Source organism: Dermochelys coriacea, chromosome 12 (assembly GCF_009764565.3).
Source record: "Dermochelys coriacea isolate rDerCor1 chromosome 12, rDerCor1.pri.v4, whole genome shotgun sequence".
NCBI lineage: Eukaryota > Metazoa > Chordata > Testudines > Dermochelyidae > Dermochelys > Dermochelys coriacea.
In genome coordinates, this window is record NC_050079.1 from 9,581,584 (window position 1) to 9,597,041 (window position 15,458).

The 15,458-nt window shown below is 43.7% G+C and overlaps 1 protein-coding gene across 3 annotated transcripts in view; it reads right to left on the reverse strand.

The window, feature by feature from the left end:
• NECAB2 (N-terminal EF-hand calcium binding protein 2) overlaps window positions 1-15,458 on the reverse strand; it is a 394,502-nt gene that overhangs the window by 72,999 nt on the left and 306,045 nt on the right. For all 3 annotated transcript variants that reach the window (XM_043495046.1, XM_038368806.1, XM_038368807.2), the window contains one exon: window positions 5,814-5,950. In XM_043495046.1, the coding sequence (XP_043350981.1) occupies window positions 5,814-5,950 (137 nt within the window). The remainder of the gene's footprint in view (window positions 1-5,813; window positions 5,951-15,458) is intronic.

Below are 15,458 nucleotides of genomic sequence, written 5' to 3' on the forward strand. Positions count from 1 at the left end.
ACTCCATGGAAATACAAGAGAAAAATATTGCCTTTTGCGTTTTAATAATTTCCTCTTTATTATCTATTCACACATGTAGAATCCTGGTGTTAGAAACCCATTTGTATTGCAGCTCATGTACTAACCTTCACTGGGTGACCAAATATGAAGAGATAACAGTCTATGTGTGGAGGGATTCATAAGAAATACAAGGACAAATACATTCCTGAAGTACAGAAATGTTTTCAGAGGAAGCTGCAGCAGAGATGAAACTGACCCAATATCCTTTGGCTTTTACGTTTCTTACTCTGATTTAGTAGTACGTTCAGAGAAATGGTTGGCAGAGGGTATCTGCAACTGGAAATCTCAATTACTGATAAGTTTACTGTGGCAAAAATACTGCTCACAAATTAAATAAAGCAGGAGTTTTAAAACACTATTTTATTGAAGGGCAGTTTTCACTGCTTTAAAACTTGAGCTAAAAGCGGTCTCATTTAAAACATTTGAAACAGTATCTCAGTCCTATAAATCTTCAACAGATTGAAAAAAAAATCTGCCCCATTAACATCTTCTCACCCTGCTGGCTTTTATATGTATCAGGAGAAAAGAGCTTTTGATTTTCCCAATACAGTTTCTATGGCAACCTGTTTTGGTTACAGTAAGTGAGCTCATTACTCCATGGAGATGCATGACATTGATACCCAGGGACTTTCTATGTTAAATTTCGGGCTGTGCTTTAGGGTCTCTCTTATATTTGTCTTTACTTATACTTTAAAAAAGAAAACCTGAAACCCTTCTTGTCCTCCATCTTTTACTGTCAGGACAGAGAGCACTACACTGTGCTATGCAGATTACGAAAAACTCCTGACCAGGATTTAAGAGTCACTTTTTTATGGCCTGATCCTGCCATGTGCTGAACTGCATAAGAATTTACAGGGTATCGGTACCAATCAGTGCTGCCAGCTCACTGGCATGGGTACAATGCCCTGGTCTCTTTTCCTACACCCGCTCTCCATGACTTATATGGCACCTCAGATAATGGCCTCCTCAGCCATTTTTACATTGGATCATACTTATTAGCACATCAGAAGACCAGAGGTCACTGCGGAGGAAAACAAATTAAAGAAGAGTATGAAATATCCATGCTGCGATTTCTGGGACAAAAAGCAGCCTCAGTGGTCTGGCGGGGGTTGCAGTGGTTGCTGGCTATGAGCACTGACATTAAGTAGAGGTTTTAGAAGTTAATAAACAATGCTGAGCTGGTAGAGTTACCAGGCAACATTCAGACAAGAACCTAATGAAGTCAAGCTGAGCCCAAGCAAAGCCTACAGGCTGCCCAAGAAAGTGGAACTTGCAACCTTCTTTTGCCACCCTCAAGGTGTATGTTCTACCCACACAGGCTCCTAGAGTCCGTCCAGATTTACTTAGGGTACATGTGCTCTGGAGCTGGGAAGTATAAATTCCAGCTCAAGGAGACATATTGGCTAAAAATACCAACGGGAGGTACTAGCTGCCTCAAGAACAATGCCACCCAAGACACTAGGTACATACTCGGGACAGCTAGCTCCCTCTCACCACTTATGCTGCCACACCCACCCATCTATTTTTAGTGTGCTAGCTCAATCAGAGTTAGCATGGGTATGTCTCCTTGAGCTGGCAATTACACCTTCCAGCTCCAGTGTACATCTACCCTTCAACTTGCATCCCTGAAACTCACACCCCACCAGTCTACATATAATTTAATCCCTGATATGCACCGCATCTGAATTTGGCCACTAAAGTTAATTGAACATGAGGGAGCCTGAGCTGAGGGGCAGCTGCAGTTTAGCAATAGTGCAAGTGATTCCGATATACGATGTAGTTAGTAATACTGCTTGGCAGTAATTCTGAACCCAGTGGGCCAGAAGAGAAGAATATAGCAAGGCAAACAGGAGGGTGTTTTCATTGAAGAAGGCTTTACCCTTCTCTGTAGTGCAAATCAATGGCAGAGCCATGATAAGGCATTTGACCTTGAGGAAGCTTCTGCATCACAGTGCCTCAGTTTCCCCATTCATAAAATAACAACGAGAATCCATAAAAGCCAAATCCTGTGAGAGTGGAGCACTATGGGGTGCACTACCTCCCGACACACACACTCCACTATTTCCCCTCTCACCCTGTGTTGGTCTTGTCCATTTAGACTGTAAGCTCTTTGGGGTAGAGACTGTCCCTTACAGTGTGTTTTTATTTAACACATTGTTATCTTTAGTAGGGGTCTTCAGATGCTACCACTGTTTTCAGCTGGAGCGATGCTGATTTACCCCAGCTGAGCATCTAGTTCAGTATCTGTATGTTACTCTTCAAGATAAACTCTTCACTAAAGGTAGTAAGTGGTGTAATTTGCACCAGAACAGATATAGGCTGGTTCCTGGAGGGTTTGCCCTTTTCATATCCTCTTATAGAGATCCAGAACAGTCTGCTTCTCACATCTTTATCCAAACCCTCTTCCACTGCAACATTCAAAATGTCTGTCAATTTGCCCCCCTCTGGCCCTCAAAAGGCCTCTTCTGATCTGTTTAAGGGATCCAGAGGCATCTTAGCTGCTAAAATGAGTGGGTAGAAACTTCCCATTTATGTACATCTATAACACCAAAAAATGCCTCAAGAGATGCAACATATTCTAGCAAGGAACTGGGAGCCAGATTATAATCTTGGATCCACCGATGACTTGCTGGGTAGCCGTTGGCAAGTTACTGTAGGCTGTTCCAGCTTTGAACGCTCACTGAAATATTTCGGAACAACTGAATTAAATATTTGTATAACGCACTGAAGATACAAAACACTAGATAAATGCTAAGTATTTACTTTTATTAGTTGAGTCTATTACGTGATTTCCTTTGCCTGGCAATAGAGAAATACAGCAACATAGGAAATAGCAGACTGGGTCAGAACAATGGCTATTTTGGCCCTAGTGTCCAGTGTCTAACAGTGGCCTGTACCAGATGTTTTGGAGGAAGGTGCAGAATGCCATAATGGATAGCTATGCAACAGACAGGAGACAGCTCACAGAATTTCCCACTAAAAGCTACACATATGTGGCTACAAGTCATAACATCTTACAGCTATAGTCGATGACCAAAGAGATTCACACAAATGACAGACATTTTAAATATAAAGTCAGCGTCTCACTCTGATTCTCTGGGGTAGAAATGAAAGGCAGGGAGTCTCCTCTCCCTCTCAAGACTGGGAACCTTCCAATGGAAGGGAAATGAAAAGAGAATGAGGAACTGAGACAAAGTCTTCTGGGTTTCAGAGAATGGGGCCAAAAAACCAGAGATAGAGAGACACACTTATGCGAGGGTGTTAGGAGAAAAGGCTTGAGGTCATCAGTGTCAGGAAGATTCAATGGATGTTGTTTTTTCAAAGAGAAAGTTATTAGAAAAGAAAAACAGAAAATGATCAAGTAGCACAAAGCACCCTAGCACAAAGTAGCCATGAAGAGGTTTTGAGAGCAGTGTGGAGTACATGCAATAATGGTGAAGACTACAAGAGTCCTCAAACATGAGAGCTGAAGAAGAGAATGTAAAATTAGGTAACACTTATCTCAGTAATAGAGTTCTCCCCCTTGAGACTGCCTTCCAAATTAAGGCCCTGATACAATAAACACTTACACACGTGAGTACCTTCATCCACGTGAATAATTACACTGAGCCCGAAGTTACTTACATTTGCCACGCCCAAGCCCAGATAACTCACAGATACCCAGCAGTTAGTTTATATCAAATTACACATGCAGTAAGACTGTGCCTATCTACAGACTTCTGTTTGCATAGGTGTGCTGGTCCAGGATGTGATCAGCCAGCAAAGGCCCCCAAGTGTAGCTGCAGCTATACCAGCAAAGTTTTTGTCAATTTAGCTTAAACCAGTTCTCCAAGCAAAATAAGCTTGCAATGAAACACAGATTATCTAACAGTGCTCATGAGTGCCTGAAGAAATTTCTATTTTTAAGTATGTGTTGGTGAAACATGCTGAATTGACTCAAGAGTAGCCAGGTTAGCACGCCCAGAAATTACAGATCGTTACGTTTTATAGCAGTTGGAAGTCGTCTTAAATCCAAAACTTTCCAAAATGGATGACTATTCAATATTCGTAAGGGGGCAGGAAAGCCGAGAGGAAGGTAGGATGAGGTTTAGTTTGGGGCTTTGTAGGGGCAGATTTTTGATAGCCCAAAGCCCAGTAACATGCGTGAACCATTGCCCACAACTGAAATACCAGTTGTTATGCTTATTGTTGAAAGCAGCAAAAAGGAGGCCTTTCTGAAACCTTAGCACAACTAACAGACCAGGATGGGAGGGGGAAGGAGTGACCTTGAGAAGTAAACATGACCCTTTGCCCTTCTGACTTGAATTGTTTTTCTGAAGCATGTGGTTTTGCAAGATGGAAAGTTTGGTAATAGTTACCTATGGCTGTGTGAAATACAGCTGGTTAAACTGATGGAAAACCCTCTGCCTGCCACACTGGAAACTACAGGCTGGAAATCTCCACCCTGAACTTACCTTCTACTCAGCAGGTTTTTTGATGAGAAAGCTACATAATACTACAAATTGGATATAGAGAGAGGAAGAAATCTGAGCTCGGTGGACACTCCAACACTTGGACACTTCTCAAGTTCCCCTGCAAACAGAAGGCTGGCCACTGGAAGTCTATGGTTATCCACTCGAGACCTCCTCAAGATCCTGGGTAAATATGAATCTGGGGGTGATTTGGGGTGCTCTATTAACCTGTTGTGGACATGTGTAAGTGCTGGAGTCTAAATAAAGTAGAAGCTTTGAGTGAAAGCACTTTTGTTTGCCTGATTGCATCAACTATCTATTGGCCATACGGCTGTCTCCCCACTGATTTATTTCCTGACGTCTCCTCGCAAAGAGTAAAATTACCAAGAGCTTTGGGTTCAGCAAAATGCTGGGTAGCAGCTCCTGAGGTCTTTTTAAAAATCATTACTTATTTATAAACAGACTGCAAGGGATGCTGTCAAGATAGACGAGGTCTCAGACATGACCTGCATTTTTATTACATTTATTTGCAAGTGCCATTCAATTCTGTGTTAGCAGCTGCTTCAATGCTATTTCTTTTCTTATGGAAGATTAATGCCTGCAGTGCAGTCCTCATCAGTATCTCTAAGTTTCCAAGCCAATGTGCACAGTCCAACACCACCAAAACAAGCTACCTTGCACAGCTCAGTTCTTGCATGCAATCCCAATGGCCAGAATTTGGCAGGTCCTTGTGTGGGTGTGAAGGGATCATGGACCCCTCTTCCTTCATTCTTCCGCACAGTACAGGGACCTATCCACTGTAATCTCTTTGCTTTCCTGAGCTCAGGACCTTTCCACATGATGGGACATAAGCTACCTTGAAAGAGATGGAGTGAGATGGTGAGGACATGCCCTGAGCGCTGGCCAGCCATGGAGAGGAGGACATGCTGTTCTCCCTAGCACACTGGGAAGGATCGCCCTGAGGTCGTAAGTGGTGTCTGGCCTCCTGGTGATGGCTCTTTGCACAAGGCTGAACGTCATACTTTTCACTCTTTGAAGCATATTTCCAAATTATCAAAATGAAAACTTTGTTTCCTATTTCTAGTTTGAGCTTCTAGTTTCACTTGCCCGCTTGTTCCATGATACACTATGAAGTAAACGGTGTTTGAAGTAAACTGGCTACACCAGTTCAAGACACACAATACATAAACAATCCCCAGCAGCACCGTGGTAGTAAAAAAGGCTGGTTCAAAAACACAACAGATTAGTCTATTAGAGCAGCAGTAGGCTGCAGAATGCCGAAGACAAGAAGATATTACCAACCTGATCTGATTGGTTTGCTCATCAATGGCATCAACGGCACTCTCCACAGAGCTCAGCAGAGACTGGATCTGGTTGGCAGTCTCCTTCAATAGGAAACGGGTCACAAACTGGTCCACGTTGGTCCCGCTTTCGTACACCTAAAAGGAAAGGCGCAGAGCTCTGTGATAAAGTGCCAACAACTTGGGGAAAAAAGTATCTGTAGAAACTGGCCACCAGGAATCCTGCTCCCTTCACCTAGAGTGACCAGATGTCCTGATTTTACAGGAACAGTCCAGATATTCTGGACTTGTCTTACAGTCACCTATTACGCCTCACCCCCATCCTGATTTTTTTACACTTGCTATCTGGTCACCCTATTCTCCACTTACATGGAAACCCTAGGCCACCTTCTCACACTGGACATAAATGGAATGTAAGATCATGCTCAGCAATTTCCGTCTAAGTGATGGGGCGAGAGCTCACAGAAGAGTCCACCTAATCACACTGTGGCCCTTTCATCTCAGACTCTGGTTATGGCAATCTCACTTTGCGCATCTCAATGTGTGACACTGGCTTGCAGAAAATTCATCCCTGTGAATGCTGAGGGCAGGCCCAAACGTTATACCAGGAATGGAAAGTTCACAGTGAAATATATTGCTATATATCCAGGTTCAATGGAAGCTTCATGACAGGATTATACAAAAAAGAAAAAAGAAAAAGACTGGTTGGTTTATGCTAGTCAAGTGCTGAAATTCTGAAATAATGTAATGACCTATTTAAAATAAAAATGGAAAAAGTTACATTATTCTGATTAACTAGAGTCTTTCTCCACATATTTCTATTTTCTAAATTACTGAATGAACTCAGGAAATGTACATCTGTTTGATGAGCTGGGTATATCCATATTGGGTCTCCAAGTATCTGGTTGCTGCATGTAAAGCAGTCATTTTTGGGAGTTACTTCAACTGCCAGGAAACTTTTTTTGACTTCCCCCTCCAATCAATGCAGCCATCTGACTGGCAGTTATCTGAATGGATATAATAGCCTCTCTAGATACAATTGTAGATTTCTTATTCTTTGCTCTCTTCACAGCCTTCTGCAATTGCCCTGATGCTTGTGCAACTGGTGTGGTTCTTATGCCCCAGCCAAGTCTTTGGGAACCCATGCTGGATGTGCAGATGTGCTTGTGCACAGAGAAAAGGTGCAGTGGAATTTCTTGTCCCAGCCTAGAACCCACGCAGGGGAAGGGCCAATACCTCTGTCCTCCCTCAAAGGGGCACCCTGCAGCCATAGAAGCAACAGAGCTACTGTAGCCCTGAGGCTGCAGCAGCAGCTCGAAGTGGTTCTGTCTGTAGCCATCTTGTGACTTGGGATGGGAAGCATCCTGAGTCCTCCTCCCCTGGTGAATTTCCCAGTGTACTAGGGCTGTACAATGCGGGCAGCATTTGCCCGGGGAAAGAGCAGAACCCCCTCCTCTCCTGTTAGTTAATTGGGACAGAGAGCAAGAAGACAACACAGCTGTTAACTTGTCACCCTGGGAAACTGATTAGTTTATTGCAATGCAAATGGTCACCGCAGGAAAGGGGTGCTGCACAAGAGGTACTGACAAGGCAGCACTTGCAAGCGTTGAATCCTTTGAATGGACTGGGTGCTGTAATTTCCCTGCCCTTTGGAACAGTGATTTATAGGCTTGCAGTGGTATGCCATGGATCTCCCCAGTTTGACTCAAATACTTATATAACAGTCTGCATCTTCTCCCCGCTTGCAGTAATCACTTATCTCAGTGGCACATGGGCAGTGCTGATACAGTTACAGAATCTGTCACCATTTCCAGTATAAATATACCTCCTTTCTCCAAGGGGTTCCAACCCAGCTGTATTCATTTGCTTTGATCTGACACGTGACATATAAGGTCTCAACCTGGGAGTACAACTTGCTCCACCCCCCAATTCCCCCATGAAGTGAAATTAAACTCAGTTCTTGGTTCACTCGTTCCTGTAGGGCCTCAGACTGAGGGGCCTTTGGGCATGAGGTTATTCTCTGTGTATAGTTTGCTGTCTCTTTCTGCTCTCATAACACCTTTATTGTGGTCAATAGCTGTTCATCAGACAGAGAAATATGTCAGCGGGGATGAATGAATATTGTCTTTTAAGTTACATTCTTATATATGAATCCTGCATCCTGGAGTGCTATGCAACTACCTCCCTCCCTGGATCACTTCCTACCAGCCTCCCCCTGCAAGAGGGAGCAGCAGAGACATGTAAATAAAATAAATTAAGCAGGAAGTCTCCAATCTTGCAAATCTCTAGAGTCCTTTTTTCCTCAGCAGTTCAGATAGACCATCACTAGCCAGGGGCCCCAGCAGGTGGGCCTCCCACCATACTTCTTCTACAGAGCTTCAGAGCGTAGGAGGTGCGTTCACCTACACTGGCTGCCTGCCCCCTTCTCAGCTCCTCCTTCAGCCTGTGCATCCACTGCAAGGGTGGGACTGCCTGGGCCCAGAGCAGCTCCTTGACCCTTTCTCTAGTGTGGGGTTTGTACACGGGGGGCAGGAGGGTATAGTTAATAGCTGGGCTGGGGGATGGGAAGATGGGTGCATATGAGGTGGGGGGAGTGACCACAAAATTAATTAGAATTTTGGGTTGAAGCTGGAAACTCCACTCCACCTGGCAGTCTGCAGTGGGGATGAAAAAATCATCTTACTAGATAATTTGAGAGAACTGGCAGCACTAACACACACAAACACACAACCGAGTTCAAAAATAAAAAAACCAGACCAAGACATACTAACAGACAAATAGATAATGTCACGATCTGGGGGGGATTTGACTCATAATTTTTGAACTTTTGGGGTTGTAAATATTGTTCCCTACTACACACATGCTGTACGTATGTTGCCGTTTCCCAAAGTCACACCGGTTCAAGAGGACTTTGAGCATTAGGCTTCATATCAAAGGATGCATGGATCACGTCAGCAGAAGTATGTTCTTACAAAAAAAAAAAAGGCTGATAACCTAAAATCATAGCTACGCTTCACCCAGCATAAAAGAACTCCTCATTTTTGCCAGGAGTTATACTCATCTTAAAATAGAAAGTTCATACAATGCTACCTTACCGTGTGGAAAACTCAGGTTAGAAATGTAGGAATTGCTATACTGTTACACACCAATAGATTATTTATTATTTGTATTATATTAATACTTCGAGACCCCAACTGAGATCAAAACCGCACGGAGCTAGGCACTGTGCATTCATATAATAATGAAACAGTCCCTTCCCTCCAGAAGAATCAGTGCTTGTTCCATGCATGTATACTGTGTTGAGAAGAAGCCACTGAACTGACAAAAAAGAAAAGGAGTACTTGTGGCACCTTAGAGACTAACAAATTTATTTGAGCATAAGCTTTCATGAGCTACAGCTCAATTCATTTATTATTTGTATCCGATGAAGTGAGCTGTAGCTCACGAAAGCTTATGCTCAAATAAATTTGTTAGTTTCTAAAGTGCCACAAGTACTCCTTTTCTTTTTTGCGAATACAGACTAATATGGCTGCTACTCTGAAACCTGAACTGACAAAAGTAAGTCAAACACAATATTGGCTTTATTTCTCCTCTCCAAAAAGTTGTCTTGTTTCTTTGCTTTTGTGTCTAAAACAGCTCATCAGAAAGGAAAGTCAAAGAAAATTAAAGGCCAAAAAATCAATTTTTTCTGTTAACACTGAGGGCTGGATGACATCCAGTATCTATGAACAAGAAGTAAACTCAAAATACTAGACCGCACTAGGCATAACTCAAAATCCAGGTTCCAGAAACTTTCATGAGTAAGTAGGTATCATGTTCCAAGATGCCAACCTTCAAATGAGAAACTGCTGTACCAGACAGACCTGTTAAAGGATGCAAGGCAAAAACTGTCATAGCTTAGTGACACAGTGGAGCAACGTAAATGTTAAAGGTCAAAATTAGCCTTCTTCTAAATCGATTTTTGGCTCTTTCTCTATAAACTCCCCAATTTTGCCCTGACCATCATTGTTCTTCCACTCAGCCAAGTGGACGACATTACTGGGTTATTCCTCTTCACGCACACACGCACGCACACAGTAGTATAGATATTTTTGGAGCAGCCTGCAAAAAAGCTTCAAGCCCAGGCACTTTGTTGAAAACAGCTACTAATTATAATGTTTACATCTGAGTTGTACTGGCTAGGGGATGATGTTCTCCTGGCCATGAACAAAGGGCAGACATCCATGCATATCAAGTTGGAACCAGCAATGTCCTTCAGCCTCAGATCAAAAAAGATAGCTGCAGTGGTGGACCCCGTTGCATTCTGCTGACTTCACTTTTTGTCAGAGAAATTCCAGAGGGTGATGGATAGGCTGCTGCTCCCCTCAGGGCTCTCCCCCTTGCATGGCTCAATCCTATCACCTCTATTAGTCAATGTCTGTGGGATTGCTGGGATAGAATGTGAAAGGCTGTATACTTGGCATGCTGATGATATCTCCACATCGCTTTCTCAGTCGTCTTCCAGTTGACTCAGTGTCTGAGGCTTTGTCTGAACATGAAAGCATTACCAGTTCTACAGACACTGTTATTCATGTATTAACACCCTCCCCCACACACACACCCCACCTCCCTGGTGTGGACACTTCTTTGGGATAAGAGTGGCTTTTCTGGGTTTTAAATCGTATCCACTCATTATACTCCACACCTGAACATAGCCATAATATGAACAACATACCCCCATATCTCAGTGTCTGTACTTTGACCCGTTAACCTTTTACTCCCAATCGGGGATATTGCGGATTATGTATTCCTTATGCCATCTGATCCTAAACCGAACTTTGCACCCCTTGATAATCTGTACCTTTTTCCCTGATAACCAGAAACTTCTACGCTTAAACTCTGTACAATATTTTTTTATTTTAACATCTTAATAAAATTATTAAATCTGTTAAAACTCTTCCCATGCAACAGAAGCTAAACCACCGTTTAAATTTACATCTCAGGCTATTCAAAAAGGTTTTCCATGCAGAGAAGACCTGAGGGAAATTGGATCATAGATTAAAAAGATGTGGCTGAAGCTAAGGCTTTGTCTACAGAGGAACCATTTTCTGTATAATCTAAGGTTGACTTCAAACTGATATATAAACTGAGTATGTGATCTATACAGAACAATGCTTGATTTCAATATTACAGGGATGGGCACAGTAGAAACAAAATATAGGGGCATGTTTTTACGAGTGACTGTGAAATAAATACCCCAAAGTAAGTTTCTAATGTACATATAGAGCTAAGGTAACTGCACAGCAAACTCGTTTATCTGAATGCATAAACCAGTTGGACACAAATGACTATTTGTGAATGCCAAAAACATTCCATTTGCATGAAAATCATTAGGTTTGCAATTGTGTGGGAGCACTTCTGAAAATCTGGACCACTCAGACATGATCTAGTTTCTGATCTTTTTCTACATGACCAATTGATTTCTTAGCTCCCTGAGGATGACAGCCTGGCATTTCAAAAAAAGCTCAGACACTTGCATTTTTACTTTTCTTTAAAATAATTTATATTTTTGAAGTGAAAAGTTGAAGGAGGATTAAGCTTAGCGAGGAGTTTTATGATTCATTAATTTCAAAATCGACTGCTCTTTGAATGTAATTACTTTCCAGGGCTTAAATGTCATTTTTATTGAAATTTTTATTTTAAGACATTGGCATCTCTGGGTAATGTTATTGGCTTGTTAAGATAATTTGAAACACAAGCACAGCATCTGAGTTCAATAACATTGGGACTGACTGGATGAGAACACATTCAGCAGTAAAAATAATCTCTACCAGGTCAACTGGTAGGTATTTAAATACCTGATTCAACTGGATGGCTCAGGGAACACTTAAAAGGCTATGGAGTTCTGTGTTGTGAGGCCGCTGGTCTGAAACCAAACCAATCTGAAGGCTGTTTGGTGGTTTCACTTTAGTCCCCTCATCATAAAAAAACACCACCACAATTCGCATCCAGTCTGAGCCAAAGAATCAAGAACTAAATGTATGTGGACATGAGACTGAATTCTCCACCCATCTACAGAGGTAGACAGCATAAGCGTTGACTTCGTGGGTGCTCCGGGGCTGGAGCACCTATGGGGAAAAATTGGTGGATGCTCTGCACCCACCGGCAGCTCCCCCTCCCTACCCCCCAGCTCACCTCCGCCTCCTCCCCTGAGCACACTGCGTCCCTGCTTCTCCTCCCAGTGCTTGCCACCACGAAACAGCTGTTTCGCGGCATAACAAGCTGTGGGAGGAAGTGGGGAGGAGCGGGAACATGGTGCACTCAGAGGGAGAGGTGGGGCGGGGGGCGATTTGGGGAAGGAGTCCAGTAAGGGCAGGGAGGAGGCGTAGTTGGGGCGGGGACTTTGGGGAAGGGGTTGGAATGGGGGCGGGGTGTGGATGAGAGGGGGGGCAGGGTTGGAGTCGGGGCGGGGCTGGGGGGACGCGAGTATCCACCAGCGCCAGCAGAAGTTGGTGCCTATGGTAGCCAGGCCCTCTAGAACAGGAGTGGCCAACCTGAGTCTGAGAAGGAGCCAGAATTTACCAATGTACATTGCCAAAGAGCCACAGTAACATGTCAGCAGCCCCCCATCTGCTCCTCTCACAACTCCCAGAGCCTCCAACCCGCCAGCAGCCCTGTTGATCAGCGCCTCCCCCTCCCTCCCAATCAGCTGTTTTGTGGTGTGCAGGAGGCTCTGCGGGGAGGGGGAAGGAGCGAGGTCACAGCAGGCTCATTGGAGGGGGCAGGAAGGGGTGGAGTGGGGGCAGGGCCTGTGGCAGAGCCAGGGGTTGAGCAGTGAGCACCTCCCTGCACACTGGAAAGTTGGTGCCTGTAGCTCTAGCACCGGAGTCGGTGCCAGTACAAGGAGCCGCATATTAACTTCTGAAGAGCCGCCTGAGGTTCTGGAGCCACAGGTTGGCCTCCCCTGCTCTCGAAGATGCATACTGTCAGGGCAGGGTGGGCAAGCTAGCTTACTCTGCTCCTGGCTGTGCTCTGTCAGAGGGACCAAGAGAGGCTATCATTCAGTGTGGCTGTCAGTTCAGCACCTTCACCTGCCCTACAGTCACTTATAAAGCTGGAGTACTTGTGGCACCTTAGAGACTAACAAATTTGTTAGTCTCTAAGGTGCCACAAATACTCCTTTTCTTTTTGGGGATACAGACTAACACAGCTGCTACTCTGAAACTTATAAAACTGGACGGTTTACATTAGTGCATTTTGGAAACAAGACACTTTTAAACCGCTGAGTATTCTGGGTATCCCCTTCACTGTCATCCTGACTGTGGGCAATCTTAGATCATTACATACGCTCCATTATCATAGTATAGGAGTGCCTCTGGTCTATTGATCAGCTTTCTCTCCAACACGTGTCCTAATGTGCCCATTGTTTGGTATCTAAGGCTATCTTCCCGACAAAAAGGGTGTGGGGGTGTGCATGTTAGGAGTGGAATAACTGAGACTAGACAAAGTCAACACTATACCCACTGGCTGGAAGTTGACCTTGTCTCGTGAACCTCACAATAGAGCTCCAGTGGCTTGCCCCCACATAGATTTTACAGTGGGATAGCCAGCTGTCTGGGAAGCAGTACCAGAGCCAGATCCCACAGCCTAGAATGCCCTGCCCTTTAGAGTCTTCTCCTGACCTCATTCAAGAGCCTGGCACCATTCATCACAAGGAGGATTCCAGCATAAAGGGAAAGAGCATTCCAGCGATGTGGGCTCTTGGCAGAGAGCGCCATACCTTTTCTCTTCTCTAAATGAAGATATGGGACAGTCACCAGCTTCAGCCCTCCCATCTCCATTGCTGAAACAGGACTAAAGACAATTTCTGATCTTGTCCCAGGGCTGAGTTCCACTTCAGCAGAGACTACAAATGCTACTAGACTTGCAGGGGGGTTGGTGATGTTCACAAATGACCCAGATAAGACTACTCTACACCCACCCACTGACACACACACTCTTTCACTATCTGCTCCCAGTGGGTTTGGAGCCCAGATCTCCTAAGAAAAAGGTCTGTGCACTAAGGACTGGATGACCAATTCCCATTCAAGTAAATGGAAACAGTGTGATCCCCCAAGTGGCTATGAAAAATCTTAGCTCTCTTTTCGATCTGTAAAGGTATCCATAAGCACCCATCCCATGTTCTAGCCCCAAACATGCACAAATATAATGCATATAAAATATATTTAGCAGACTAGCTTGTCTTCATTAATAGCAATTAAGTAACTAAGAAACAGGGCAAGAAAATACACCAATTTATAAATTTACTAAATAAAAGCTACCTAGATGTCCCTCACTAAGGTACTTACCCTAATTTCTAAGGGTCTGATTCAGTTAGCCACCCCTACCCTCTGAGTATTTTAGGTTCTGAGCGTTGAAAGCCCTGAATAACTTCTAAATGTCATCCAACTTGAAATAAATCTACAGACATTTCCTTGGGTGCTGCTAACACATTAGAATATGTTCCTTTGGGGACCCTCTCTGATCTCTCTGCCCTTTAAGCTTCTCGCCCTTTTATCTATTGCCTAACTGGGACTGAAGATGTATTGGAAGCCAAGATCACCAAATGACAAGACTCTTTGCTTTTGACAAGCTACCAAGATGTTTGTTTTAGCAGCAGCATTTTATAATTCAGGTAAAGTTGCCTCAGACATCTGTCCTCCTCTTTCAAGCTACTCTGCGTTAGGAAATCTTCAAACTTCCAGCTGTGGTTGATACGCTGGTTACTACTATACAGTATATTTGATTTCTTGTAGAAAAGAGTCATCCCAGGTGTTCCCAAGGTTAAGGTGAATTCAGAATGTTAATCTCAAATACAGTGACTAAACAATACTGTCTCCATGCCTTCTCTAATTGATGAGATGTGCAGGCCACCCCATCTCCAAATTGATCACAACTTTGCAGAAATGCACAAAATTTACAGGTGCAATGCAGCATTTTCAGGGCCCACTAAAGGCATTCTTATTTGTATTAGCACCTAAAAGACCTAACCAAGATACAGGCCCCATTGTACTATGTACTATACACAGTAAGAAAGAGCCCATACCTCAGAGAGTTTAAAATCAAGAAAGGGATGAAGAGAAGAGATCATCAACACCCACATTCTACATATAGGGAGCAGAGGGTGGAATTTTCAGAAAGTCTTGAGATCCATAATTGCAGACAAGTTTTCAGAAGAATTCACCTCCCAATTTAGGCATTTCAGAAAGTGAACAGATTTTCAAAAGAGCTTAGCACAATTAATCCTGAATTCCTTTGAAAATCTAGTCACCACGTGCTAGTCACCACAAGAAAACCTGTCCTTATTTAGATGCCTAAATGAGAGCTGAGCTCTCCTGAAAATCTGCCCCTAAGTGGGGATGCTGAGCACTTGAAAATCCAATCCCACAGGATTTGCCTATGGTCACACAGGAAGCCTGTGGCAGAAGCAGGATTTCAACCCACATCTTCTGAACCCCAGTCTAATGCTTTGACCACAAGACCATTCCCCCTTTCATGCAGCCTTGGCACTAATGGACCATAGCAAACATACCTCTGGGTTATCAAACCTCATGTGCAGTACGCAACACAGTATTAAAGCAATCCTATGAAAGACATTCAAGGTATCCATGAAATAAATACTTTCAGT